The 27,650-nt window shown below is 53.6% G+C and overlaps 1 protein-coding gene and 1 pseudogene across 8 annotated transcripts; one reads left to right on the top strand and one right to left on the bottom strand.

The window, feature by feature from the left end:
• Positions 1-1,798: 1,798 nt before the first annotated feature.
• LOC129021224 (large ribosomal subunit protein uL22-like) lies at positions 1,799-6,522 on the bottom strand (annotated as a pseudogene).
• KANK3 (KN motif and ankyrin repeat domains 3) lies at positions 6,301-27,493 on the top strand. 8 transcript variants are annotated; one of them, XM_054466418.2, is made up of 11 exons: positions 6,301-6,360; positions 12,072-12,133; positions 14,153-15,445; positions 15,526-15,625; positions 15,829-16,035; positions 16,134-16,218; positions 16,714-16,930; positions 24,815-24,960; positions 25,085-25,285; positions 25,368-25,466; positions 27,153-27,493. In XM_054466418.2, exons 2-11 carry the CDS (start codon positions 12,100-12,102, stop codon positions 27,234-27,236), a joined length of 2,466 nt encoding a protein of 821 aa, XP_054322393.2. In that variant the 5' UTR covers positions 6,301-6,360; positions 12,072-12,099; the 3' UTR covers positions 27,237-27,493. The 8 variants fall into 8 exon arrangements, 5 of the variants coding, with proteins under 5 accessions (XP_054322393.2, XP_054322389.2, XP_054322390.2 ...); XM_054466415.2 differs by adding an exon at positions 10,465-10,704 and having other exon boundaries at positions 6,324-6,360; positions 16,134-16,930; XR_008495971.2 differs by lacking the exons at positions 25,368-25,466; positions 27,153-27,493 and adding an exon at positions 23,024-23,088 and having other exon boundaries at positions 25,085-25,220.
• Positions 27,494-27,650: the final 157 nt, after the last annotated feature.

Raw genomic sequence — 27,650 nt, 5'->3', positions numbered from 1 at the left:
GGCAGGAGAATCGCTTGAATCTAAGAGACAGAGGTTGCAGTGAGCCAAGATTGAGCCATTGGACTCCAGCCTGGGCAACAAGAGTGAAACTCCATCTCAAAAAAATAAAATTAAAAATAAATAAATAAACAGGCTTAGGCCGGGCGAGGTGGCTCGCACCAGTAATCCCAACACTATGGGAGGCTGAGGCTGGCAGATCACAAGGTCAGGAGATCGAGACCATCCTGACCAACATAGTGAAACCCCGTCTCTACTAAAATACAAAAAATTAGCTGGGCATGGGGGCCTGTGCCTGTAGTCCCAGCTGCTCTGGAGGCTGAGGCAGGGGAATCAGTTGAACCTGGGAGATGGAGGTTGCAGTGAGCCAAGATCACGCCACTGCACTCTAACCTGGTAACAGAGGAAGACTCCGTCTCAAAAAAAAAAGTGGGGGGGAGCTTAAAAGACATATCATTTTCTTTTTGAATGGGCAAGACTAAACTCCAGTGTCTACAGATTCACATTTGGATAATAAAACTATACATGTGCAGTGGCGCTCACCTGTCTCCCAGCTACTCGGGAGGCTGAGGATCACTAGAGCCCAGGAGTTCTAGGCTGCAGTGAGCATTGATTGCACCACTGCACTCCAGCCTGAACAATACAGTGAGACTCTGTCTCAAAATAAATAAGCAAACAAACAAACAGAAACCTACACAGGGCCGGGCATATTGGCTCACGCCTGTAATCCCAGCACTTTGGGAGGCCGAGGCAGGTGGATCACCTGAAGCCAGGAGTTCAAGACCAGCATGGTCAACATGCTGAAACCCCATCTCTACTAAAAATACAAAAAATCTGGGCATGGTATCGGGCACCTCTAATCTCAACTACTCAGGAGGCTGAGGCAGGAGAATCGTTTGAACCCAGAGACTGCAGTGAGCTGAGATCATGCCACTGCACTCCAGCCCGGGCAACAAAGCGAGATTCTGTCTCAAAAAAACAAACAAAAACAACAACAACAAAAAACTTACACAGAAGTCCAAAGCAGTGATTACTACAGAAGTCACAACTGTTGGGTGCAGTGGCTCATGCTTGTAATCCTAACACTTTTGGGGGGCCGAGGCCGGAGGATCGTTTGAGGCTGGGAGTTTGAGACCAGTCCCCCTCTCTCTACAAGAAATAAACAAAAATTAGCCAAACATGGTGGCTGACGTCTGTAATCCCAGCTACTTGGGAGACCGCGGTGGGAGGATCACTTGAGCCCAGGAGGTCAAGGCTGCAGTAAGCTGTGATTGCGCCACTGCACTCTAGCCTGGGTGACAAGGCAAGACCCTGTCTCAAAAATAAATAAATAAATAAACAAACAAATAAATAAAAGTCACACAACAGTGGTTACTTAGGGAGTGAGGGGCAGCTGTGACTAGGACATAGTCCACGGAGGCGCTTCTGGGTAGCTGGCGAGTACAGTTGGTTGGCCTGGGTGGAGGCGATGACGACCTTCATCTCAGCGCTGGGTTTCTGAAACTTAGCACTGTTGACATTCAGGCCACATAATTCCCGGTCCTTGGGGATGGCCTGTGCATTGCAGGGTGGTTAGCTACATTCCTGGCCTCCACCCTCCAGATGCTAAAAACACCCTCCTCCTCATTACCCAAAAGTGCTCCTAGATGTTGTCAAACATTCTCCCATGGGGCAAAATCACTCCTGGTTGAGAACTACCCCCTGGAGGAACTCCTTAAGCTATACATTTGTGGGGGTTTTTGTTGTTGTTGTTGTTGGTTTTTTTTGTTTTTTTGTTTTTGTTTTTTACTTTTAATTGCATTTATTTTAATGCTGAATTTACTCCCATGCCATAAGTTTTTGTTTCTTCAGTTTCTTCTGGGATATCTTTTTCTTTCTTTCTTTTTTTTTTTTTCGAGATGGAATTTCGCTCTTGTTGCCCAGGCTGGAGTGCAATGGTGCGATCTCGGCTCACCGCAACCTCTGCCACCCGGGTTCAAGCGATTCTCCTGCCTCAGCCTCCTGAGTAGCTGGGATTACCGGCATGCGCCACCACGCTTGGCTAATTTTATATTTTCAGTAGAAACGGGGTTTCTCCATGTTGGTCAGGCTGGTCTCGACCTCCCAACCTCAGGTGATCCACCCGCCTCGGCCTCCCAAAATGCTGGGATTACAGGCATGAGCCACTGCGCCCAGCCTTGGGATATCTTTTTTCTTTTGGGCAACCTCCTCTTCTGGCTTAGGAACAATCTGTTCCTTTTCATTAAGAATCATCTCGGTGTGGCAGACAGAACTCATTCATGGGTTAATCCGACCTGAGCTCTGTAGGTCTGGCGACGCATCTTAGGTGCTTTGTTCACTTGGATATGCTCAATGACCAGAGAATCTACATCTAACCCTTAAGTTCAGCATTACTCTCTGCATTTTTTTTTTTTTTGAGATGGAGTCTCGCTCTACTGCCCAGGCTGGAGTGCAGTGGCACAATCTCGGCTTTGCAACCTCCACCTCCCGGGTTCAAGCAATTCTCCTGCCTCAGCCTCCCTAGCAGCTGGGACTACAGGCACGTGCCACCACACTCAGCTAATTTTTGTATTTTTAGTAGAGATGGGGTTTCACCGTGTTGGCCAGGCTGGTCTCGAACTCTTGACCTCAGGTGATCCGCCCGCCTCAGCCTCCCAAAGTGCTGGGATTAAAGGTGTGAGCCACCACGCCCGGCCACTCTCTGCATTTTTAAGCATGTGCAGAAAAATTCAGCACTTTTTCTGGGCCACTGACTTTGTGTCCAGCCCCACTGCTTGGCCTGGGCACACCTGCCAACTCCACCATTGTAATGTTGGAATGGTACACACTGTTTCTGTGAAGTGACGTCTTTCAGATACTTCGTGGCTTTTCATATATACATACCCTTGATGGTCTGGGCAGTTTCATGAGTGTTCTCAAAGTGAACACGAAGATTTGAACTTCTTGATTTGCATGATTTTGTGGGGTTCTCTGGGTCAAGTGAATAGCGAACAATTTTTCCCAGATTACCTTAGGCCACTTAGGGAAAGAGTATACATTTGTTTTATGTGGTTTCTTGAATCTGGCTGTGTGTGTGCATCTATGGACGCTTTATTTTACAATTATATATATATACATATATATATATTTTTTGAGACAGAGTTTCACTCTCGTTGCTCAGGCTGGAATGCAATGGCTCAATCTCGGCTCACTGCAACCTCTGCCTCCCAGGTTCAAGTGATTCTCCTGCCTCAGCCTCCCGAGTAGCTGTGATTACAGGCACGCACCACTACGCTGGGATAATTTTGTATTTTTAGTAGAGACGGAGTTTCTCCATGTTGGTCAGGCTGGTCTCGAACTCCTGATGTCAGGTGATCCGCCTGCCTTGGCCTCCCAAAGTGCTGGGATTACAGGCGTGAGCCACCACGCCCAGCCACAATAAAAATATTTTAGGGCTGGGTGAGGTGGCTCACGCCTGTAATCCCACCACTTTGGGAGGCTGAGGCAGGCAGATCACAAGGTCAGGAGATCGAGACCATCCTGGCTAACACGGTGAAACCCCATCTCTACTAAAAATACAAAAACTTAGTCAGGCGTGGTGGTGGGTGCCTATAGACCCAGCTATTGGGGAGGCTGAGGCAGGAGAATGGCGTGAACCCGGGAGGTGGATCTTGCAGTGAGTGGAGATCACACCACTGTACTCCAGCCTGGGCGACAGAGGAAGACTCCGTCTCAAATATATATATATATTTTTAAACATTCCAATGGAGGCCAAGTGCAGCAGCTCATGCCTGTTATGCCACTACTTAGGGAGGCTGAGGCAGGAGAATCACTTGAACCCAGGAATTTGCGACCAGCCTGGGCAACATAGACAGACCCTGTCCCTACAAAAATAAAAACCTGCTGGATGTGGTAGCACATGCCTGTAGTCCCAGCTACTCAGGAGGCTGGGGTGGGAGGATTGCTTGAGCCTGAGAGTTCAAGGCTGCAGTGAGCCATAGGTCTTGCCACAGAACTCCAGCATCGGCAACAGAGTAAACTCTGTCTCAAAGGAGCAAAGAAGAAAATCCCAATGGAGTTTCTGTGGGGAAATTTCTCGACAGAATTCCACAGTTTTAACTGAAAGAATCAACCAATTAAAATAGCCTAGGAATTTTGTTTTTTTTAAAAAAAGTATCAGATGTTAAAATACATTTAAAAATATTACTATATTCTGGCCAGGTGCTGTGGCTTACGCCTGTGATCCCAGCACTTTGTGAGGCCAAGGCAGGTGGATTGCTTGAGCCAAGGAGTGGAAGACCAGCCTGGCAAAGTAGTAAAAGCCCGTCTCTACTAAAAATAAAAAAAAAAATCAGCTGGGCGTGGTGGCACACACTTGTAATCCCAGCTACTTGGGAGGCTGAGGCAGGAGGATCACTTTAACCTAGGAGGTGGAGTTTGTAGTGAGCTGAGATATTGTGCCACAGCACTCTAGCCCTGGGCAACAGAATAAGACCCTGACTCAAAAAAAGAAAAAATAATAATTATTTCAGCAAACATTTATTAAGCATCTACTGTGTGCTAGGGTCACTGGATAAAGCAGTTATCAAAACCAATTTCCTGTTCCCATGCTGCTGACACTTAATTTAGAGATGGAGTCTCACTCTGTCGCCCAGGCTGGAGTGCAGTGGCACAAATGGAACCTCTGCCTCCCAGGTTCGTGATTCTCCTGCCTCAGCCACCCAAGGAGCTGAGATTACAGGCGTGCGCCACCATGTCCGATTAATTTTTTGTATTTTTTTTTTTGGAGAGACAGAGTCTCACTCTGTTGCCCACGCTGGTCTTGAACTCCTGGGCTCAAATGATCCTCCCACCTCAGCCTCAGGAGGTGCTAGGATTACAGGCATGAGCCACCCCACTTGGCCTTGGTGCCGACACTTTAGTGAGATGGCAAGCAGGTAAACCAATAAATAACCAGCCAGGCATGGTGGCTCACGCCTGTAATCCCAGCACTTTGGGAGGCTGAGGCGGGAGGATCACCTGAGGTCAGGAGTTCGAGACCAGCCTGGGCAACATGGTGAAACCCTGTCTCTACTAAAAATACAAAAATTAGCTGGGCGTGATGGTGTGCGCCTGTAATCCCAGCTACTTAGAAGGCTGAGGCAGGAGAATCGCTTGAATCCCGGGAGGCAGAGGTTGCAGTGAGCCAAGATCGCACCACTGCACTCTAGCCTGGGACAGAGCGAGACTCTGTCTCAAAAAAAATTAAATTAAATTAAAAAATAAACCAAATAAATAACTGAGTGTTTTGTTTTTGTCTTTTTGTTTTGTTGTTTTGTTTTGTTTTGAGAACTAGGTCTTGCTATGTTGCCCAGGCTAGTCTCAACTCCTGGCTCAAGCTATCCTCCCATCTATGCCTCCCTAAATACTGGGATTACAGGCGTGAGTCACTGCGCCTGGCAATAACAGAGTCTGGTTTTTTTTTTTTCAGATAATAAAAGTAGCTATTAGGTTAATACAATAGAGTGATGAGAAAAATACTAACTGGGGAGGGGCTATGTCAGGCATTTAGGGGGCAGCAACACAAAAACTGAACCTCAGAAAGTAGGGAAGGCCGGGTGCGGTGGCTCACGCCTGTAATCCCAACACTTTGGGAGGCTGAGGCGGGCAGATCACTTGAGGTCAGGAGTTCCAGACCAGCCCCGCCAACATGGTGAAACCCCATCTCTACTAAAAATGCAAAAATTAGCTGGACGTGGTGGTGTGTGTCTGTAATCCCAGCTACTCGGGAGGCTGAGGCAGGAGAATTGCTTGAACCCAGGAGGCGGAGGTTGCAGTGAGTGTCACTGCACTCCAGCCTGGGACTCCGTCTCAAAAAACAAAAACAAAACAAAACAAAAAACAGTAGGGGAGCCTCAAAAAGTACCTACGTGTACAGGTGCAAGGAAAAGCATTTCAGGTAGGTGGAACAGCATGTGCAGAGGCCCTGCGGTGGGGAAGATCCGGGACCTGGTACTTCACCCAGGCACTGCAAAATAAGTGCCAATTATAGAAATGTCACCGGGTTACTCTTCTACTCATAGTTCTCCCATGGCTCCCTCGTGCCTGTGGATCAAATCCAAGCTCCTTGGCCCGGCGCTGGTCAGAGACTTGACCTCTGCTGGTGCAGAAATGCCGCCAGCCAGCGCTCGGCGACCGTCACTCCAGGGCCCGCCCCCAGTCACCACCCCTACATTCCAGGCCCCGCCTGCTTGTCCCACCCCACCGTCCCATTGGACGGCTTAGAGAGCCTCGGGTGCTGGTTGGCTTGCGTGGCCGTCAGTTAGGGCGAAGGCCTTGATAATCAGTCCCCGGACTTCGAGGGGGCGGGCTCGGGTGCGGGCGCGGCTGGGGCTGCGGCTTCAGGTAAATTGCCAGCTTGCGGGGACACGGATGGGGGATCCCTGGGTGGGTGGATTCGGGGACGCACCGGGACCCGGCGCTGCGCTGCGTTTCCAGCCCCACTGAGGGCTCTGCCCGCTGCGACGGGGCGGGCGCCGTGTCCTCTGGCCGGGACCCGTCCCACATTGGGAGTCCCAGGTGGGTAGCGAGCAGAGTGGGGGGCTCTGGAGGCTTGGCCCTCCCCCCCTCTCGCCCTTCGGGAGCTCACTGCGGGGCTCGTTCGCTCCCTAATGCCATAACCGGCTCTGGGACCCTTTCCCGGGACGGCTTGGGGACCCCAGCCAGCCCCTCGCGCTGGGCTGGGTGTGGGAGCGTGACACGGAAATGGTGTTTTGGGGAGGGACGCACGGCCCCCGGACCCGCAGACAATGGGTAGCGGATGGGACCGCCCGGCGGCGCTTCCTGTAGGAAACTGCTCTGTCTCTGTGCCGCTAGGACGACCTGGGGGTGGACGGGTGATGATGACTTTAACACCCACCTTCCTGCCGCCACCAGTCCCCCACCCACCCACCTCAAGAGTCTGAGAGTCCCAGCAAACATCAGGGGCTGCCAGTACTCAGGGCCTCCTGGAAGGCGCCCTATCCCCAGGACTAGGATCCTCACTGGCCTGCCGTGGCCCCCACCACTCCGGTTTGGTGATCACAGCTCTGCGTCCCAAAATAGTCCCTGGGGCGGGAGAGGGGGCGTATGGCGTCGGCTCTGACGGCCTAATGAGGGGGTCTCAGGCACAGACTCTGGATCTAGCTGTGACAGCCAGGGCAGGGAGCGGAGGAGAGGGAAGGCAGCTCAACGCTCCACTTTTGTGAGGCCCCAGCCCCTGAAGCCGCAAAGGTGGTGGGCTCCTCCACCCCCAATCAGGAACACACGCAGAGTCTGACACAGGTGTAGGCTGGGAGGGACAAGCCCCCTGAGGCTCCCTGCTCCTGCTGGGAAGGGGAAGGGGCTCTTTCTAGAAAGCATTCAAGGCCAACCTCGGTGGTCCATGCCTGTTATCCCAGCACTTTGGGAAGTGGAGTAGGGCTGATCTCTTGAGGTCAGGAGTTTGAGACCAGACTGACCAACATGATGAAACCCGTTTCTACTAAAAATTCAAAAATTAGCCAGGTGTGGTGGCAAGTTCCTGTAATCCCAGCTACTCAGGAGGCTGAGGCAGGAGAGTCGCTTGAACCCTGGGCTCAGAGGTTGCAGTGAGCCGAGATCCTGCCACTGCACTCCAGCCTGGGTGACAGAGACTCCATCTCAAAAATAAAAATAAAAATTAAGAAAGCATTCAAGTGTAGTGGCCAAAGTAAGGACTCTGGAAGACCTGTCTGGGTTTAAATCCTGCCTCTGCCTGTTTGTGACAGGACACGGGCAGGACACTAAACTGTTCTGTGTCTCAGTTTCTCCATCTGTACAATAGGGGAAGGGACAATGATCATAGGAAATCCAACCTCAGTGGATTTAGCTAGGATTTTAAAAAATAAGTCAAGGTCAGGTGCAGTAAGTAGCTCACGCCTGTAATCCCAGCACTCTGGGAGGCTGAACTGGGAAGATTGCCTGAGCCCAGGAGTTGGAGGCCAGCCTGGGCAACATAGCAAGACACCTGTATCTACAAAAAATAAAATTAGGCCGGGCATGACTCATGCCTGGTTTGAGACCAGCCTGGCCAACATGGTGAAACCCCGTCTCTACTAAAAATACAAAAATTAGCCAGGCATGGTGGTGCACACCTGTATTCCCAGCTACTTGGGAGGCTGAGGCAGGAGAATCACTTGAACCCAGGAGGCAGAGGTTGCAGTGAGCTGAGATCGCACCACTGCACTCCAGCCTGGGCGACAGAGCATGACTCCATCTAAAACAAACAACGAAAAAATTTAAAATATTAGCCTGAATTAGCCAGGTGTAGAGGTCCATTCCTGTAGTCTCAGCTATTTGGGAGGCTGAGGCGGGAGGATCACTTGAGCTCAGGGGTTCAAGGCCACAGTGAGCTATGATCCAGCCACTGACTCCAGCCTGGGTGACAGAGCGAGCGAGAACTTGCCTCTAAAAAAAAAAAAAAAAAAAAAGTAAATATCCATAAATTCCTTAGAGTAGAGGCTGACCCATAGTAAATGTCAAAAGTGTTGTTATTATTTGACATTCTGGAGGGATCCATTCCTTTCTTATCCCAGCCTCTGGATCCAACTGCTTCAGCTAGTTTAGGTCTTAGGAATGGCCCACAGCTGTCTTCTGAGATCCCAGGGCCTGGGATTTGGGTGTGACCAGGTCACAGGAGGAGGATGCTGACCCCATTGCGTCATACAGCCAGCTGCGTGAGAAGCAGACCCAGACCCCCCAACCCTTGATCTGGACTTTTTCCACAACCCAGTTCTTCCCTGGCAATTTCCTGAAAACAAGTGATGAACAGCATTGGCTGTCCTCTGCGATGACCTGCTGGCCTGTCGACCCACCCCTTGCAGCCGGTGTGAAGGGACGGGAAACAGCTGCTTGGGCCTGGAAGAGGCCCCCTGCCTGGCCTTGGAGTGGGAAGGGAGAGGTCAGGGACCTCGGCCAGACAGAGGTGGGAAATGGAGTTAGGGTTTCCCCAGCGGTGGAGTAGGGTAATGAGTCAGGAGAGCTGGTGGGTGCTCAATGCTTCATAGTATCAGGCACACAGGCGGTCACCAGGGATTCAAGAAGCCAGAAGGGGTGGCTGGGAGTGTTGCCATTTGGTTAGCACAGATGGGCAGTGGCCCAGGGAGAGGATGAACTGGGTTTGGCAGATGCCTGTCAGTGGAGGACTGGACAGGTGAGGGGCAGTCAGAAGCTGTGGCAGGGACCTGCTCACAAGGGGTCCGCAGATGGGCAGAGCCCAATCTGAGGGTGTTTCCCACAGGCAACTGAGTTAATTGTTCTGTGCCTCAGTTTCTCCATCTATAAAATATGAATAATAACACTACTTTGCAGTATGCAAACTGTTGCATGGGGGCTATGTATATAGTTTTTTTTTTTTTTTTTTTTGAGACGGAGTCTGGCTCTGTCCCCCAGGCTGGAGAGCAATGGCATGATCTCAGCTCACTGCAACCTCTGCCTCCCGGGTTCAAGCGATTCTCCTGCCTCAGCCTCCTGAGTAGCTGGGACTACAGGCATGCACCATTGTGTCCAGCTATGGTGATTACATTTAATCAGGCAGGGCACACCGTAGGCACTTTCCCCTCCCTGAAGGTTTTCCATGTGGGCTTTCCAAAGCCCATCTTTCCCACTCCGTGTTCTTGTGCTTTTCTTTTCTTTTTTTTTTTTTTTTGAGACAAGGTCTTGCTCTGTCACCCAGGTTGGAATGCAGTGGCATGATCATAGCTCACTGCAGCCTGCATCTCCTAGACTCAAGGGATACTCCTGCCTCAGCTTCTTGAGTAGCTGGGACTACAGGTGCATGCCAACACATCCAGCTAATTTTTGTGTTTTTTGTAGAGATGAGGTTTCGCTATTTTATTTATTTATTTATTTATTTATTTATTTAGAGACAGAGCTTCCCTCTTGTTGCCCAGGCTGGAGAGCAATGGCTCGTGAGCCACTGTGCTCGGTGGTTTCGCTATTTAAAAACAAACAAAAAAAGAGATAGTGGCCAGGCACCATGGCTCATGCCTGTAATCCCAGCACTTTGGGAGGCCGAGGTGGGTGGATCACCTGAGGTCAGGAGTTCGAGACCAGCCTGGCCAACATGATGAAACCCTATCTCTACTAAAAATATAAAAAATTAGCCGGGTGTAGTAGCAGTGCCTGTAATCCCAGCTACTCAGGAGGCTGAGGCAGGAGAATCACTTGAACCCGGGAGGCAGAGGTTGCAGTGAGCCGAGATTGTGCCACTGCACCCCAGCCTGGGTAACAAGAGGGAAATTCTGTCTCAAAAAAGAAAACAGAGATAGGGTCTCGCTATGTTGCCCAGGTGGGTCTTGACTCCTAGGATCAAGCGATCCTTCTGCTTTGGCTTCCCAGAGTGCTGAGATTTCACTCTGTGCTCTTTGAACCAAAGTTCTGGATTCAATATTTGTCCTTGTTAAATATCACATTATTATATGTGGTCCAATCTTCCTCACTTTCTTACAGCCTCCATCGTGTCATCTAAACAGTCACTTTCCCAGGCAGCCCCATGAATAGTCACAGCTCTGACAACCCAGGTGTTTTGTGTTTGCATTACAAACTCTTACAAGCCAAGGATCAAGCCTGTGACACTCCACTAGCGACATTCCAGGGAGACAAGTATCCGTTGATTTGTTGATTTGGATCTTTGGTGCATCCAGCCTGCAATTCCCCATCATTCCTGCAAGAGTTTCACAACTGACCTTGGTAAAAATTTGGACGCACAATTACATTTTTTTTTTTTTTTTTTTTTTTTTTTTGAGGCAGAATCTCGCTCTGTCGCCAGGCTGGAGTGCAATGGCGCGATCTCAGCTCACTGCAACCTCCGCCTCCTGGGTTCAAGTGATTCTCCTGCCTCAGCCTCCTGAGTAGCTTCAGGTGTGTGCCACCACACCTGGCTAACTTTTGTATCTTTAGTAGAGACAGGGTTTCACCATGTTGGCCAGGCTGGTCTTGAACTCCTGACTTCAGGTGATCCGCCCCCCTCAGCCTCCCAAAGTACTGGGATTACAGGCGTGAGCCAGGGTGCCTGGCTCCAGATGAGTTTTTTTTTTTTTTTTTTTGAGACAGAGTCTCGCTCTGTCGCCCAGGCTGGAGTGCAGTGGCGCCACCTCGGCTCACTGCAAGCTCCGCCTCCTGGGTTCACGCCATTCTCCTGCCTCAGCCTCCCGAGTAGCTGGGACTACAGGCGCCCGCCACCATGCCCGGCTACTTTTTTATATTTTTAGTAGAGATGGGGTTTCACCGTGTTAGCCAGGATGGTCTCGATCTCCTGACCTCGTGATCCGCCCACCTCGGCCTCCCAAAGTGCTGGGATTACAGGCGTGAGCCACCGCGCCCGGCCCAGATGAGTTTTTAATGATCCTGTGAAGGGCTTCCAACTCTGGTCTTCCTTTCCTAAAGGCTCATTGTCCACTACATAGAGCATCCATTTCTAATTTTCCCCAGAGATTATCAGAAAACCCAGCAGGTCTGGAATGCCTCCCCAACTCCCAGCTACCCTTGTTTTCTTGGTCATCTTCTTCTTTTTGCTTGATGTCTTTCCTGCTTCCTCCTACCCAGCAGGCTGACATCTGACACCTGGGGATCATTCATTCCATCCAAAGTTTCAAGGTGGGCTAGGCACGGTGGCTCATGCCTGTAATCCCAGTACTTTGGGAGGCTGAAGCAGGCGGATAGCTTGAGGTCAGGAGTTCGAGACCAGCCTGGCCAACATGGTGAAACCCCATCTCTACTAAAAATACAAAAATTAGCCAGGCGTGGTGGTGGGCACCTGTAATCCCAGCCACTTGGGAGGCTGAGGCAGGAGATTCACCTGAACCCAGGAGGGGGAGGCTGCAATGAGCCGAGACTATGGCATTGCACTCCAGCCTGGGTGACAGAGCGAGACTCTGTCTCAAAAAAAAAAAAAAAGTTTCAAGGTCTCTTGAGGGAAGAAGAAGGAGAGGGAAGTGTGGAGGGAGGTGGGTGGGTGGAGGAGAGCTCTTGGGTCCTGTTTGCTTAGACTCAAAGGCAGGCCCCAGAGGCTCCAGCCAGAGGGACAGCGCCCAGCCCCACCTTCACCCCTTTTGCAGGGTGCCTCTGACAGCTGCTGCAGGAAACATGGCCAAGTTTGCCCTGAATCAGAACCTGCCCGGTGAGTGTGCAAAAAGAGATATATGTGTGTGTGTGCGCATGCACAGAGAAACGCTTGGTGCCCTTGTGTGTGGATGCAGCCCTACAGTGGCCAGAGGGTCCTCTCCAATGTCATGAGCCTGCTTTAAACCACCTATGGCATCAATCATGGCCGGGTGCAGTGGCTCACGCCTATAATCCCAGCACTTTGGGAGGCCACGGTGGGCGGATCACTTGAGATCAGGAGTTTGAGACCAGCCTGGCCAACATGGTGAAACTGTCTCTACTAAAAATACAAAAATTAGCCAGGCACGGCCGGGTGCAGTGGCTCACGCCTGTAATCCTAGCACTTTGGGAGGCCGAGGCAGGCAGATCACGAGGTCAGGAGGTCAAGACCATCCTGGCTAACACGGTGAAACCCTGTCTCTACTAAAAATACAAAAAATTAGCCGGGCATGGTGGTGGCGGGCCCCTGTAGTCCCAGCTACTTGGGAGGCTGAGGCAGGAGGATCGCTTGAACCCAGGAGGCGGAGCTTGCAGTGAGCAGAGATCACGCCACTGCACTCCAGCTCGGGTGACAGAGCGAGACTGTGTCTCAAAAAAAAAAAAAAAAAAAATTAGCCAGGCATGGTGGCCCGTGCTTGTAGTCCCAGCTACTCAGGAGGCTGAGGCAGGAGAATTGCTTGAACCTGGGAGGCAGAGGCTGCAATGAGCCAAGATCGCACTACAGCACTCCAGTCTGGGCAACAGAACAAGATTCCGTCTCAAAAAAAGAAAAAACAAAACAAAAAAAACCCCACCTATGGCACTAATCACAAGTGGACTATACCCCCCCCGCCACCCCAGGTAGCCCTGAAACCAGGAAAGTGTGGACCCTGTGCCTCCATTCCTCTTCCCCCTGCCTTCTTTACTCTGCTCGGGACACCCTGGTCTCCACCTCGCTGTGACTCCAGCTGACCCTCCTGCCTCCTACCCCAGGGTATTTCCATGGGCTGTTTTCTTCTAGAAACCTTTTCCCAGCTGCTTCCTCCTCATCGTGCAGGGCTTCCCCTCTCCAACCTTTTTTTTTTTTTTGAGACAGGGTCTCACTCTGTCACCCAGTCTCGAGTGCAGTGGTGCAATCTCGGCTCACTGCAACCTCTGCCTCCCCGGCTCAAGTGATCCTCCCACCTCAGCCTCCCGAGTAGCTGAGACTACAGGCGCTCACCACTATGCACAGCTATGTGTGTGTATATATATATATATATTTTGGAGATGGGGTCTCACTTTGTTGCCCAGGTTTGTCTCGAACTCCTAAGCTCTAGTGATCCACCCGCCTCGGCCTCCCAAAGTGTTGAGATTACAAGCGTGAGCCACTGCGCCCGGCCAGGGCTACTTTTTTTTTTTTTTTTTTTTTTTGAGAGGGTCTCTTCTGTCGCCCAGGCTGGAGTGCAGTGGTGCGATCTCGGCTCACTGCAAACTCCGCCTACCAGGATCAAGTGATTCTCCTGCCTCAGCTTCCGGAGTAGCTGGGATTACAGGCGCGCGCCACTACTGCCCAGCTAATTTTCGTATTTTTAGCAGAGACTGGGTTTCACCATGTAGGCCAGGCTGGTCTGGAACTCCTGACCTCAGGTGATCCGCCTGTGCCGGCCTCCCAAAATGCTGCAACTACAGGCGCGAACCACCACGCCAGGCCAGGGCTCTACTCCACAGGAAAGTCCCCTACACAGGAAAGCTTCCCTGGCAACCAAACGCTAAATCGCGCCTCCTCCGTTTATTCCCTGTTATTATTATCATTGTCGTAGGCATCATTTGGAAGGATGCTTATCTGCTTTCTACAGGAGGACAGGGATGTTTGTCTTGCTCACTGCTGTGTCCCCAGGGCCTAGAAACGTGCTTAGCACAGAGTAGGTGCTCATTAAACACGCGATTGAGTGAATACTTGGGTACAGATAGGTGTGAAGCGTGGGCATGGGTGGGAGACACGCTCGGTTTGTTTAGTATCTCCCGAATTTCCCCGTTCTGATGCACCGTCCCCGTGCTCCCGCCGTGCCTCCAGACCTGGGCGGCCCCCGCCTGTGCCCGGTCCCCGCCGCCGGGGGCGCACGCAGTCCGAGCTCGCCCTACTCGGTGGAGACGCCCTACGGCTTCCACCTGGACCTGGACTTCCTCAAGTACATAGAGGAGCTGGAGCATGGCCCCGCTGCCCGCCGCGCCCCGGGACCCCCGACCGCGCGCCGTCCCCGCGCGCCCCGGCCCGGCCTCGCGGGCGCACGTAGCCCAGGCGCCTGGACATCCAGCGAGTCCCTGGCCAGTGACGACGGTGGAGCAACGGGCGTACTCTCCCAGGGCGCGCCACGGGGGCTCCTGATGCCGCCGGTGTCGCCGCGTGCGCCCGTGCGCAACCCGCGCGTCGAGCACACGCTCCGGGAGACCAGCCGGCGGCTGGAGCTGGCGCAGACACACGAGCGCGCGCCCAGCCCCGGCCGCGGGGTCCCGCGCAGCCCACGCGGGTCCGGCCGCAGCAGCCCCGCCCCTAACCTTGCCCCTGCCTCGCCCGGCCCTGCCCAACTGCAGCTGGTGCGCGAGCAGATGGCCGCGGCGCTGCGGCGCCTGCGCGAGCTCGAGGACCAGGCGCGAACGCTGCCCGAGCTGCAGGAGCAGGTGCGCGCGCTGCGCGCCGAGAAGGCGCGGCTGCTGGCCGGGCGCGCGCAGCCCGAGCCGGACGGGGAGGCTGAGACGCGCCCGGACAAGCTCGCCCAGCTGCGGCGGCTCACCGAGCGCCTGGCCACCTCCGAGCGCGGCGGCCGTGCCAGGGCCAGCCCCCAGGCTGATGGCCCAGACGGCCTGGCTGCAGGGCGCAGTGAGGGCGCGCTCCAGGTCCTTGACGGGGAGGTCGGGAGTCTCGATGGGACGCCCCAGACCCGGGAGGTGGCCGCCGAGGCCGTGCCCAAGACCCGAGAAGCTGGTGCCCAGGCCGTGCCGGAGACCCGGGAGGCCGGCGTGGAGGCTGCCCCCGAGACGGTTGAGGCGGACGTGTGGGTGACCGAGGCGCTGCTGGGGCTGCCTGCGGCCGCTGAGCGCGAGCTGGAGCTGCTGCGCGCCAGCCTGGAGCACCAGCGCGGGGTGAGTGAGCTTCTGCGGGGCCGGCTGCGGGAGCTGGAGGAAGCCCGTGAGGCTGCGCAGGAGGCAGCGGCGGGGACCCGGGCCCAGCCACGTGAGGCCACCACCCAGACCTCGTGGAGCTGTGCCGAAAAGGCCGCGCAGACCGAGCCCCCAGCGGAGGCGCCCTCCTTGACTCAGGAGAGCTCGGCCGGATCCATGGACGGAGACAGGGCCGTGGCGCCCGCTGGTGAGTCCCGACGCCGTCGCTGGGCCCTGGCTTACTCGGCGCCGGACTCGAACTCAGTGCCCTCATCTCATCCCCGCCAGGCATCCTCAAATCCATCATGAAGAAGAGAGACGGCACACCTGGTGCCCAGCCCAGCTCCGGACCCAAGAGCCTGCAGTTTGTTGGGGTCCTCAACGGAGAGTGAGCGCCTTTCCCCTCCCGTGGCAGCTTCTGCCAGGACATAGACTGGGGTTGGAACCCCAGCTCTGCCCCTCTGCTGGCAGCGTGGTCTGGGCAATCCTCAGTTTCCTCGTCTGTTAAATGGGAACGGCCACACCCACATCGCAGGACTCCAGAACGAGCCCACGGGGAGGTTTAGCAGACGCCTCCCACCCTGCCCCCAGGTACGAGAGCTCCTCCAGCGAGGACGCCAGCGACAGCGATGGCGACAGCGAGAACGGTGGCGCCGAGCCCCCGGGTAGCTCCTCGGGCTCCGGGGATGACAGCTGCGGGGGACCCGACTCGGGCACCCCTGGCCCTCCCAGCGGCGGGGACATCCGGGACCCTGAGCCCGAGGCGGAGGCAGAGCCTCAGCCGGTGGCACAGGGGAGGTGAGCGGCGCTCGCTAGTTGTTTGGAGAGGAGGCGGCTGCCCTCCTCCTGGTCGGCGCTGCCCCCAATCCATCCTGAGCCTCTTCTGGCCTCTGCAGGTGCCAGCTGAGCCCGCGTCTGAGGGAGGCGTGCGTAGCGCTGCAGCGGCAGCTGAGCCGGCCCCGCGGAGTAGCCCGCGACGGCGTGAGTGCCCCGGAAGCGCAGCACCAGGGAGTGGCGTGGGAGCCTCCAAGGACCTCTGACGCCCACTTAGGGGAGCGCACCGGGTTCCATCCCTTCCCGCCAAGCACCTCGCCTGACCCCGGGCTCTCCAAAGGGATCTCCTTCCCAGGACAGCGCCGATCTTTCATTGGTTTCCCCAAAGAGGCCCGGCCCCAGCCCCACTCCCGGACTCCCCAAGGGCAAGCGTTCATTGCCTTTCCCCGTTCCATGTTCTCCCGCAAATTCTTCCCTAGAAGGAAAGGACCCCCTTACCCCGTGTTTGCCCTCCGACAGGGGTGTGGCCCCGGCCATCCATCTGGGTCCGCATGGCTCCCCACCTGGAGGAGGAGTGACCTTCCTTCCCTGCCTGGAAAAGCCAAATGGGTCTCTTCCCAGTCCCGCCCCTCCCCAGCTCCCCCACCACGATGGTCCGCCGTGGACCATCGTCGATGTTACCTTGGCCCCTATCCCTTGCAGAGCGCAGTGCGCCTCGTGGCCCAGGAGTGGTTTCGAGTGTCCAGCCAGCGGCGCTCTCAGGCGGAGCCCGTGGCCAGGATGCTGGAAGGGGTGAGGCGCCTGGGACCCGAACTGCTGGCGCACGTGGTGAACCTGGCAGATGGCAACGGGAACACGGCCCTGCACTACAGTGTGTCCCACGGGAACCTGGCCATCGCAAGCCTGCTCCTGGATACGGGTCAGAGCCGAGGGAGGGTGGGTGGGACACCAGGAAATGGGTGGGGGGAGAGGGCAGGGGCTGACCTAGGCTCAAAGACTCTGGAGAGGAAAGCAGAGAATGGCTGTCCAGCACAGGGCACCACTCCTCCTTGAGTTATTTTATTTTATTTTATTTTACTTTACTTTATTTTATTTTATTTTATTATTTTATTTTATATTTTATTTTATCTTATTTTATTTTATTTTATTTTTGAGACGGAGTTTCACACTGTCACCAGGCTGGAGTGCAGTGGCGCGATCTCGGCTCACTGCAACCTCCGCCTCCCAGGTTCAAGTGATTCTCCTGCCTCAGCCTCCCGAGTAGCTGGGACTACAGATGTGCGCCACCATGCCCAGCTAATTTTTGTATTTTTAGTGGAGACGGGATTTCACCATGTTGGCCAGGATGGTCTTGATCTCCTGACCTCGTGATCTGCCTGCCCCAGCCTCCCAAAGTGCTGGGATTACAGGTGTGAGCCACTGCACCCAGCCAACTTCCTTGGGTTTTAAACCTCTTCGTGTCTGGGTTCCCAAAGGCCTTCTGCCCTCTGAGCCAGGTGTGGTGGCTCATGCCTTTAACCCCAGCACTTTGGGAGGCCGAGGTGGGCGGACCACTTGAGGTCAGGAGTTCGAGACCAGCCTGGCCAACATGGCAAAATCCCATCTCTACTAAAAATACAAAAATTAGCCAGGTGTGGTGGCACATGCCTGTAATTCCAGCTACTCAGGAGGCTGAGGCACGAGAATCGCTTGAACCTGGGAGGCAGAGGTTGCAGTGAGCTGAGATCGTGCTACTGCACTCCAGCCTGGGCAACAGAGTGAGGCTCAGTCTCAAAAACAAAAACAAAATAAAAAAACAGAAACTAGCTGGGCCTGGTGGTGGGAACCTGTAATCCCAGCTATTCCGGAGGCTGAGGTGCGAGGATCACCTGAACCCAGGAGGCAGAGGTTGCAGTAAGCCAAGAGTGAGCACCACTGTACTCCAGCCTGGGCCACAAAGCAAGACTCCATCTCAAAAAAAAAAAAAAAGAGGACTTTTGGCCCCACTATACCCCTAGTTCTGCCCTGAGGCTCCTCCCACTTTGCAGCTGGAGGGAATACACAGTTCTGGGCTTAGGTAAACCTCAGTTTAGGGGCATTATTTAATCTTGCTTGTGAAATGGGGTTGGCAATGCCTCCCTCCCTGGGTAGCTATGATGATACAGGTAGTACGAGATCAGTAAATGGCCACCATGTGCTCTGTCCCTGAATCTCCAGCTGAAGCACTCACCGAGTTCCTGAGCCCCAATGTCCAGCCTGGAGGGGAGGTACTCACCAGGCAGGGCTCTGACTCTTTCCTGGGATGGGGCACTGTGCCCCACCCACCTCCAGCTGCTGTCCCTGATAAACTGGGCACAAAGGGTCTGCTGGGTGGTAAACAAATCGCTGTCCACCAGGAGCCCCCTCCCTCCAGGTACCCTCCTGCAGGTTCAGAAACCTTTGAGTCAGCCTTTGGGCACCTCTGGTACTAACTGCAGGCTGAGGTGGGTCCCACTGCCTGCCCCCGACCCCCTAAACACCCAGATCCCTCCCATCCCTGCAGGTCTTTATGACCTAGGAAAGGATACAGCTGCTCTGGAAGCTGGTACATTGTAGGAGACAGGAGACAGTGAATGAATCTAAGTGAATTTCTCGGGCATCTCATGCCTTAAAGGGGGCTGGGGCTGCGGCAGGGAAGTAGGCGTTATTGGTCACCGCAAGAGGCCCCAGGCTCCTTGGCCCCTTTATCTCCTGCATTTGAATCCCCCCCTTTTTTTTTTCTTTTTTTTTTTGTTGTTGTTTTGATATGGAGTCTCGCTCTGTCACCCAGGCTGGAGTGCAGTGGCATGATCTCTCTGCTCACTGCAACCTATGCCTCCAGGGTTGGAGCGATTCTCCTGCCTCAGCCTCCCGAGTAGCTGGGACTACAGGTGTCTGCCACCATGCCCAGCTAATTTTTGTACTTTTAGTAAAGATGGGGTTTCAACATGTTGGCCAGGCTCAAACTCCTGACCTCAACTGATCTCCCTGCCTCGGCCTCCCAAAGTGCTGGGATTACAAGCGTTAGCCACTTTGCCAGGCCTTGTTTGTTTTTTTGAACAGAGTCGTGCTCTGTCACCGAGGCTGGACTGCAGTGGTGCAATATCAGCTCACTGCAACCTCCACCTCCCGGGTTCAAGTGATTCTTGTGTCTCAGCCTCCTGAGTAGTTGGGATTACAGGTGCGCATACCACACCCAGCTAAGTTTTGTATTTTTTTTTTTTTTTTTTTGAGATGGAGTTTCGCTCTTTTTGCCCAGGCTACAGTGCAATGGCACAATCTCGGCTCGCTGCAACCTCCGCCTCCCAGATTCAAGTGATACTCCTGCCTCAGCCTCCCAAGTATCTGGGATTATAGGCATGCACCACCACACCCAGCTAATTTTGTATTTTTAGTACAGACAGGGTTTCTCCATGTTGGTTAGGTTGGTCTCGAACTCCCGACCTCAGGTAATCCGCCTGCCTCAGCCTCCCAAAGTGCTGGGATTACAGGTGTGAGCCACCGAGCCTGGACAATTTTTACATTTTTAGTAGAGATGGGTTTCACCATGTTGGCCAGGCTGGTCTTGAACTCCTGACCTCAAGTGATCCACCTGCCTAGGCCTCCTAAAGTGCTGGTATTATAGGCGTAAGCCAGTGTGCCCAACCTCTAATGGCTCCACCTCTCCAGACCCTCCCCTGGTTCTCACTCATCTCCCCTCTGCCTATACTTGCTTGCTGTCATATACACTAACGCCCCTGCATTCAGGGGCTGTTTCCTCTTTCATCCCCTGGAATCCAGGGTCTGGAGGTACGTGGGTGTGCACTTTGCTCTTGCTCTCCACTTCCAGACCTTTCCCCCTCTTCCTTCTCAAACCCTACCTTGGAGCATCTTGTCACTGACTAGGCCCCTCCCCACTCTGCCTCTCCGGCTTCTACCTCTTACCTCAAGTAGCTCCTCCTTTCTTGAACTTTAGCTCCTGGCCAGTTCTCCCTCTCTCCCTCCAGCCTTATCCTTGCTGGAAAGCGGGTCCACTGTGCACTGCTTACCCCTTCAGCCCATTGCACCTAGGAATGTGCTTTTCCTACCTGCCCGAGTCTGGTAAGGTAGAATACTCATTCACATAAGTTACACGAAGCAGGTTCCTTATTTACAGATAGGCAGCAAGGGACAGCAGAAGCCTAAGATTGACAGTGAGGCAATCCCCCAAGGCTCAGGAAGGCTGCCCAAGGTGGGTGGAATCTGGTCTGCAGGTGCCCCACTTGCACTGCAGGTGAGGGACCCTGGAAAGCGGCCCACTCTAGGTTTTATACCCTGGGGAACAGGAATCACTGGGCTAACGCATTAAAGGACAACCTGTTTCTAGATGGGGACAGGAAAAGAGCCTAGGCTGTTCCAGTCAGTTCCTCCTTATCTCAAGATTGCATTTCCAGAGCATTCTACAGTTACTCTTTTTTTTTTTGTTGAGGCCGAGTCTCGCTCTGTTGCCTGGCTGGAGTGCAGTGGCGCGATCTCAGATCTCAGCTCACTGCAACCTCCGCCTCCCGGGTTTGAGTGATTGTCCTGCCTCAGCCTCCCGAGTAGCTGGGATTACTGACAAGCGCCATCGTGACCGGCTAATTTTTGTATTTTCAGTAGAGACAGGGTTTCACCATGTTGGCCAGGCTGGTCTTTAACTCCTGACCTCGGGTGATCTGCCCGCCTCAGCCTCCCAAAGTACTGGGATTACAGGAGTGAGCAATCGCAACCTCACCCAGCTGGCACTTGTCAATTTCTTTCTTTTTTTTTTTTTGAGATGGAGTCTTGCTCTGTCACCCAGGCTGGAGTGCAGTGGCGCGATCTCGGCTCACTGCAAGCTCTGCCTCCCAGGTTCACACCATTCTCCTGCCTCAGCCTCCCGAGTAGCTGGGACTACAGGTGCCCGCCACTACGCCTGGCTAATTTTTTTTGTATTTTTAGTAGAGACAGGGTTTCACGGTGTTAGCCAGGATGGTCTTGATCTCCTGACCTCATGATCCGCCCGCCTCAGCCTCCCAAAGTGCTGGGACTACAGGCGTGAGCCACCGCGCCCGGCCCACTTGTCAATTTCAACATCCTCCCCCATGATCCTTGCAGCCTCCTGGCTGCTCTCTTTCCTTGACCTTGACTCTGCCTCACATCAGCTTTACAGGTATAACGTCAGCCCCAGACCTTGATGTCACTAATAGTTGTGCCCCTTACAGAATCTCACTTCTCAGCTCCCCACTTCCCAACCCTCACCTCCCAGCTTCTCGGCTCACAGGCTCCCATTCCCCAATTCCAGTAATCCTTGGACCTTACGGGGACAGTTACCCACTGCTCCCTCTCTGTTTCACAGCCCCCACCCCTTGTCTCTTTGCCTCTGTCATCCTCTTTCAGCCTCTTCTCCATACCCCTCTCTCACCCGACCCTACCTGCCTGCCTGACAAACCCACAGCAAACCGTCAAGTGTGTGTTGAATAAATGCGTGCTCCCACAGAACTTTCAGGGATGTGTAGTTTTGAGTGTGTGTGTGTGTGGTGGGGGTGGTGAGCGAAGAGTGGAGAGAGATGATTATCAAGTAAAAACATGAAATAATTTCAAATGGTAGTAAGGGTCGTAGCAGAAGACAACCAGGGGATGAAGTCAACAAAGAGGGTGATTCTTTTTAAATTTTTTTGTCGGCATGGGGTTTCGCCATGTTGCTCAGGCTGATCTCCAACTCCTGGGCCCAAGTGATCCTCCCTCCTCAGTCTCCCAAGTAGTGGGGACTACAGGCGTTCTCCACCACACCCGGCTAATTTTTGTGTTTTTAATAGAGATGAGGTCTCACTCTGTTGTCCAGGCTGTTCTCGAACTCCAGAGCTCAAGTGATCCTCCTGCCTCGGCCTCCAGTGTTCTGGAATTATAGGCGTAAGCCACTGTGCCTGGCCAGGGTGATTCTTTAGTTAAGCAAGGTCAAGGGTAGCTGCAAGAGAAAAGGGAGAGGGAGCAGGAAGATGGGTGGGTCCCTTGGCTAGCCTGCAGGGACCACACTCTGGTTACTTCTGTGTGCTCCTCCCTGACCACCTGATGCCTTACACAGTGTCTTAGTGGAAGGCATGGACACCCACACAGCATGCCACCCAAACAGGGAACGTCCCCCCAACCCCTTTTTACAGACAGCTTTGTTCCAGGCTGGGGTGCAGTGGCATGATGCAGCATCAACCTCCCAGGCTCAAGCGATCATTCCACCTCAGCCTCCTGAGTATTTGGGACCACAGGCACGAACCACCACACTCAGCTAATTTTTTTTGGGGGGGGACGGAGTCTCGCTCTGTCACCAGGCTGGAGTGCAGTGGCGTGATATCGGCTCACTGCAACCTCTGTCTCCCATGTTTAAGCAATTCTCCTGCCTCAGCCTCTCAAGTAGCTGGGATTACAGGCACACACCACCACGCCCGGCTAATTTTTTGTATTTTTAGTAGAGATGGTGTTTCATCATGTTGGCCAGGATGGTCTTGATCTCTTGACCTCGTGATCTGCCTGCCTTGGCCTCCCAAAGTGCTGGGATTACACACGTGAGCCACTGCTTCCGGCCAAATTTTTTAAGAGATGGGGGGGGTCTTCCTATGTTGCTCAGGCTGGCCTCAGACTCCTGGCCTCAAGTGATCCTCCTGCCTTGGCCTCCCTAAGCATTTGGGTGTACAGGCGTGAGCCACCATGCCTGGCCTCCATTTTTGCTGTCATTTGACTTAACCCTTTACTCCTCAGTCCCTCATCTCAGCTCTCCTTCCTCACTAGGTTATCCATCTCATGACCCCGATCCCACTCCTTTCCCCAAGCTCCTCATTCATTTCCTTAAACTACCTCAATCCTCAGAGCCTTCAGAATGGCAGGAGACAGGGATTAAAACAGCCACTCCAGGAAATGTCATCCAAACAGGCACTGTGAGGAACAGGGGCCAGGATGGTAACAGAACTCATCCCAGAGGAAACTGAGTTCACATTTGTGTTTCATTCAGGATAGGCAGTGTTGACCAGGCTGTTTTGCTTCCTAGGGCTGCCATCAAAGTATCACTGTGAGCTGCTTCAAACAACAGGTGGCCAGAAGTCTGAAGTCAAGGTGTTGGCAGGTTTTTCTTTTTTCTTTCTTTTTTTTTTTTTTGAGAGACAGAGTCTCGCTGTGTCACCCAGGCTGGAGTGCAGTGGCACAATCTCGGCTCACTGCAAGCTCCGCCCCTGGGTTCACGCCATTCTCCTGCCTCAGCCTCCCGAGTAGCTGGGACTACAGGCGCCCACCACCAAGCCCAGCTACTTTTTTGTATTTTTAGTAGAGATGGGGTTTCACCAAATTAGCCAGGATGATCTCGATCTCCTGACCTCGTGATCTGCCTGCCTCAGCCTCCCAAAGTGCTGGGATTACAGGCGTGAGCCACTGCACCTGGCTTTTTTTTTTTTTTTTTTTTTTTTTTTTTTACAACAGGTGGCCAGAAGTCTGAAATCAAGATGTTGGCAGGTGTTTTTTGTTTGTTTGTTTTTGAGACAGGGTCTCACTGTGTCACCCAGGCTGGAGTGCAGTGGCGTGATCTTGGCTCACTGCAGCTCCCAGGTTCAAGTGATTATCCTGCCTCAGCCTCCTGAGTAGCTGGGATTACAGGTGCCCACCACCATGCCTGGCTATTTTTTGTGTTTTTAGTAGAGACGGGGTTCACCATGTTGGCCAGGCTGGTCTCGAACTCCTGACCTCAAGTGATCCACCACCTTGGCCTCTCAAAGTGCTGGGATTACAGGCGTGAGCCAGTGCCCCAGCAACCAAATTCATTTTGAATTGTTGCTCCTGGCCAGGCGCGGTGGCTCACGCCTGTAATCCCAGCACTTTGGGAAGCCGAGGCAAGCGAATCATGAGGTCAGGAGTTCGAGACTAGCCTGACCAACATGGTGAAACCCTCTCTCTACTAGAAATACAAAAATTAGCTGGGCATGGTGGTGCATGCCTGTAATCCCAGCTACTCAGGTGGCCAAGGCAGATGAATCACTTAAACCTGGGAGGCAGAGGTTGCAGTGAGCTGAGATCGTGCCACTGCACTCCAGCCTGGGCGACAGAATGAGACTCCATCTCTAAATAAATAAATAGTTGCTCCTGGCTGCTGTGTGGAACCTGGAGTGGATTCAGAGAGAAGGGTGGAGGCTGGCACTGTTCTTTAGGGGAGCAACGATGGTAGCTTGGTGGGTGGTGGCCATGAAAATAAACATATCGTTTTATTATTCAGTCAACAAATGTTTAACTGAGCATCTACTATGTGCCAGGTATTGTTCTAAGTACTGAAGGATACAGCAGCAAACAAAACCAAGTCCCTGCCTGATTTGAAATAGGGAGGTCTGGGCCAGTGGCTCATGCCTGTAATTCCAGCACTTTGGGAGGCCACAGTGGGTGGATCACTTGAGGTCAGGAGTTCGAGACCAGCCTGGCCAACATGGTGAAACCCTGTCTCTACTAAAGAATACAAAAATTAGCTGGGCGTGGTGGCACATGCTGTAGTTCCAGCTACTTGGGAGGCGGAGATTGCAGCGAGCCGAGATCGCACCACTGCATTCCAGCCTGGGTGACACAGCGAGACTATGTCTCAAAAAAAAAAAAAAAAAAAAGATGAAATAGGAAGGTCCTTCACTGAGCAGATGATATTTGAGCAACACCCTAGTGAGGGAGGAACCACATGGCTATTGTGGGGAGAACGTTGAGGAGACCACCCCGTATGCAGGTGCTGTGCCTGAGGCTTGCAGGGAGGTGAGTGGATCAAGTCAGGCCACAGTGTTGGCATCTCCGTGGATGGCCCCCTTTTCTCTCCCAGGGGCCTGCGAGGTCAACCGCCAGAACCGAGCCGGCTACTCGGCCCTCATGCTGGCTGCACTCACCTCTGTGAGGCGGGAAGAGGAGGACATGGCTGTGGTCCAGAGACTCTTCTGCATGGGCGATGTCAATGCCAAGGCCAGTCAGGTGCGTGGGCGCCCCCACTGTGGCTCTCAGCCAGGAGTCACTTCCACTTTGGGAGTCAACCTGTCTGTGACCTCCGTTCCCTGAGCCTACCCCAGCCTGTTCCCTCTTCCTCCCCACTCCCCAGACGGGGCAGACAGCCCTCATGCTGGCCATCAGCCATGGCCGACAGGACATGGTGGCAGCCCTGCTGGCGTGTGGGGCTGATGTGAATGCGCAGGATGCGGATGGGGCCACAGCGCTGATGTGCGCCAGTGAGTATGGGCGCCTGGACACCGTGCGGCTGCTGCTCGCCCAGCCAGGCTGCGACCCTGCCATTCTGGACAATGTAAGACCCCACAACGGGGCTGGCATCTTGGGGGGTGCCTATGGCTTGGCTCAGGGATCTGACTGTCCCTAACGTTCCACAGGAGGGCACCAGTGCCCTGGCCATCGCCCTGGAGGCTGAGCAGGATGAGGTGGCCGCCCTGCTACACGCCCACCTGAGCTCGGGCCAGCCCGACATCCAGGTGAGCACAGCTCTGGAAGAAACAAACCTTCGCAGCTGCAAATTCAGTTTGCAGAGGATAGTAAATATGCCCCGAACCTTTCTTTCTGCTCCCCAAAGATGGCACCAGGGGTGCAGAACAGTGTCTGGGTTCTCCTATGTGGCTTTTCTTTTTTGGGAGACAGGGTCTCACTCTGTAACCCGGGTTGGGGTGTAGTGGCATGATCAGAGCTCACTGCAGCCTCAAACTCCTGAGCTCAAGGGATCCTTCTGCCTCAGCATCCTCAAGTGCTGGGATTACCGGTGTGAAACCAGAGCGCCTGGCAGGGACCGAGATTCGATGTGAAAGCAGCAAAACCCCAGTGAGGTTGACACTACCCCAGGTCATGAGACTGAGGCCTCAAGGCGGGAAGTAACCTAAAGTCACAGAGACCTAGCTAAGACCTTTCATGCATGCCCCTGGGCTCCTGTTACCTACTGCCAGGGAGGCTCTTATCAAAGGAAAAAGGAGCCCTCTGGCATCAGGCAGGGTGGGGAAGGGGATCCAGAGCTTCACAACTGGAGACTGGGTGAGTTTGCAGAACACATTAGCCCCCAACACCACTATACTCTGATGGCAAGTGCCAGGATGTTTCAGCTCTTTCATAATCCAAGTCATCTAATCAGCCTACTCATCCTGTACAGGTTGACCCCAATTTACCATGGCTCCACTTACAATTTTTTATTTAGTTCTTTTTGAGATGGAGTCTTCCTCTGTCACCGAGGCTAGAGTGCAGTGGGGCGACTGCAGCTCAGTGCAACCTCCACCTCTGGGGTTCAAGCGATTCTTCAGCCTCAGCCTCTCAAGTAGCTAGGACTACAGGCACATGCCACCATGCCCAGCTAATTTTTTTTTTTTTTCATTTGGAGACAAGAGTCTCGCTCTGTCACCCAGGCTGGAGTGCAGTGGCACAATCTCAGTTCACTGCAACCTCCACCTCCCAGGTTCAAGTGATTCTCGTGCCTCAGCCTCCCAAGTAGCTGGGATTACAGGCATGCGCCACCATGCCCAGCTCATTTTTGTTTTCTTTTAAGAATTGCTTTGTTGCCCAGGCAGGAGTGCAATGGCACGATCTCGGCTCACGGCAACCTCCACCTCCCAGGTTCAAGAAATTCTCCTGCCTCAGCCTCCCAAGTAGCTGGGATTACAACAGGCGTGAGCCATTGCGCCTGGCACCACTTACAATTCTATGACTTCATGATAGCATGAAAGCGATGTGTACTTAGCAAAAACCACATTTCAGCAGAGTATTCAATAAATTACACGACACATTCAATACTTTATTAAAACAGGCTTTGTGTTAGACGAGTTTCCCCAACTACAGGCTAAGGCATTCTGAACAAGCTTTAAATGGACCACGCTAGGCTGTGATGTTTGGTCGATTAGGTGTATTAAACACATTTCAACTTGCAATACTTTCAACCTATGATGTACTCACCGGGATGTAACCCACTGTAAACTGAGCAACACCTGTACTCACTCCACTGGAAAGGATGTGGGACGAAGGTCAAGCGCCTCTTCCAGGTTAGAAGGGGCAGAGGTAGGATACAAACCAGGCAGCCTGGCTCCACGGTAAAAGAACCTCCACTAAGTGAGGCTGGGGCTGAATCCCACGTTTCCTGCCTTAAGGAGATTGCAGCAGGCCCCCCTCTTTTCCCCTCTCTCCAGAGCGAGTCACCCCCTGGCTCCCAGAGAGCCACACCTGGTGAAGGAGAATGCAGTGACAATGGAGAGAACCCCCATGTTCAGTGAGCTGCCTCCTCTGGCTCACTACACCTAGCTGTGGGGAGATCTCCTCCTCAATCACCTCAGCCTTTGGCGCACAGAAGGGTCCAGGGTCCTCTGCTCAGAGGCTAACACTGGCCGAAGAGAAAGGCAATTTCAGTTGGGGTGACTGTGGCAGGAAGGGGCTCACCCTGGCCCCACCAAGGTGAGGTGGGGACCAAGTGATATAGCCCTGGTTCACCCACTCTCTGAAACTTCTTTGCTAATAAAACATTCCTACTACGCTTGTGTTTTGTTTGGGGTAGAGGGTCCAATATACAAACACCACCCCCCCGCCTCAAAAAGGAAAAGCTTCGTTTGGCAAGACCGTACGGCCAGGATTTCCAGAGTGCGGAGGATCGGTGACCGCCTGGGAGCCACTCAAGAAACCTAGAGAAACCC

The sequence above is a fragment of the Pongo pygmaeus genome, chromosome 20, assembly GCF_028885625.2.
Source record: "Pongo pygmaeus isolate AG05252 chromosome 20, NHGRI_mPonPyg2-v2.0_pri, whole genome shotgun sequence".
In the NCBI taxonomy this organism is placed as follows: Eukaryota; Metazoa; Chordata; class Mammalia; order Primates; family Hominidae; genus Pongo; species Pongo pygmaeus.
This window is presented reverse-complemented; position numbering and strand designations above follow the sequence as displayed.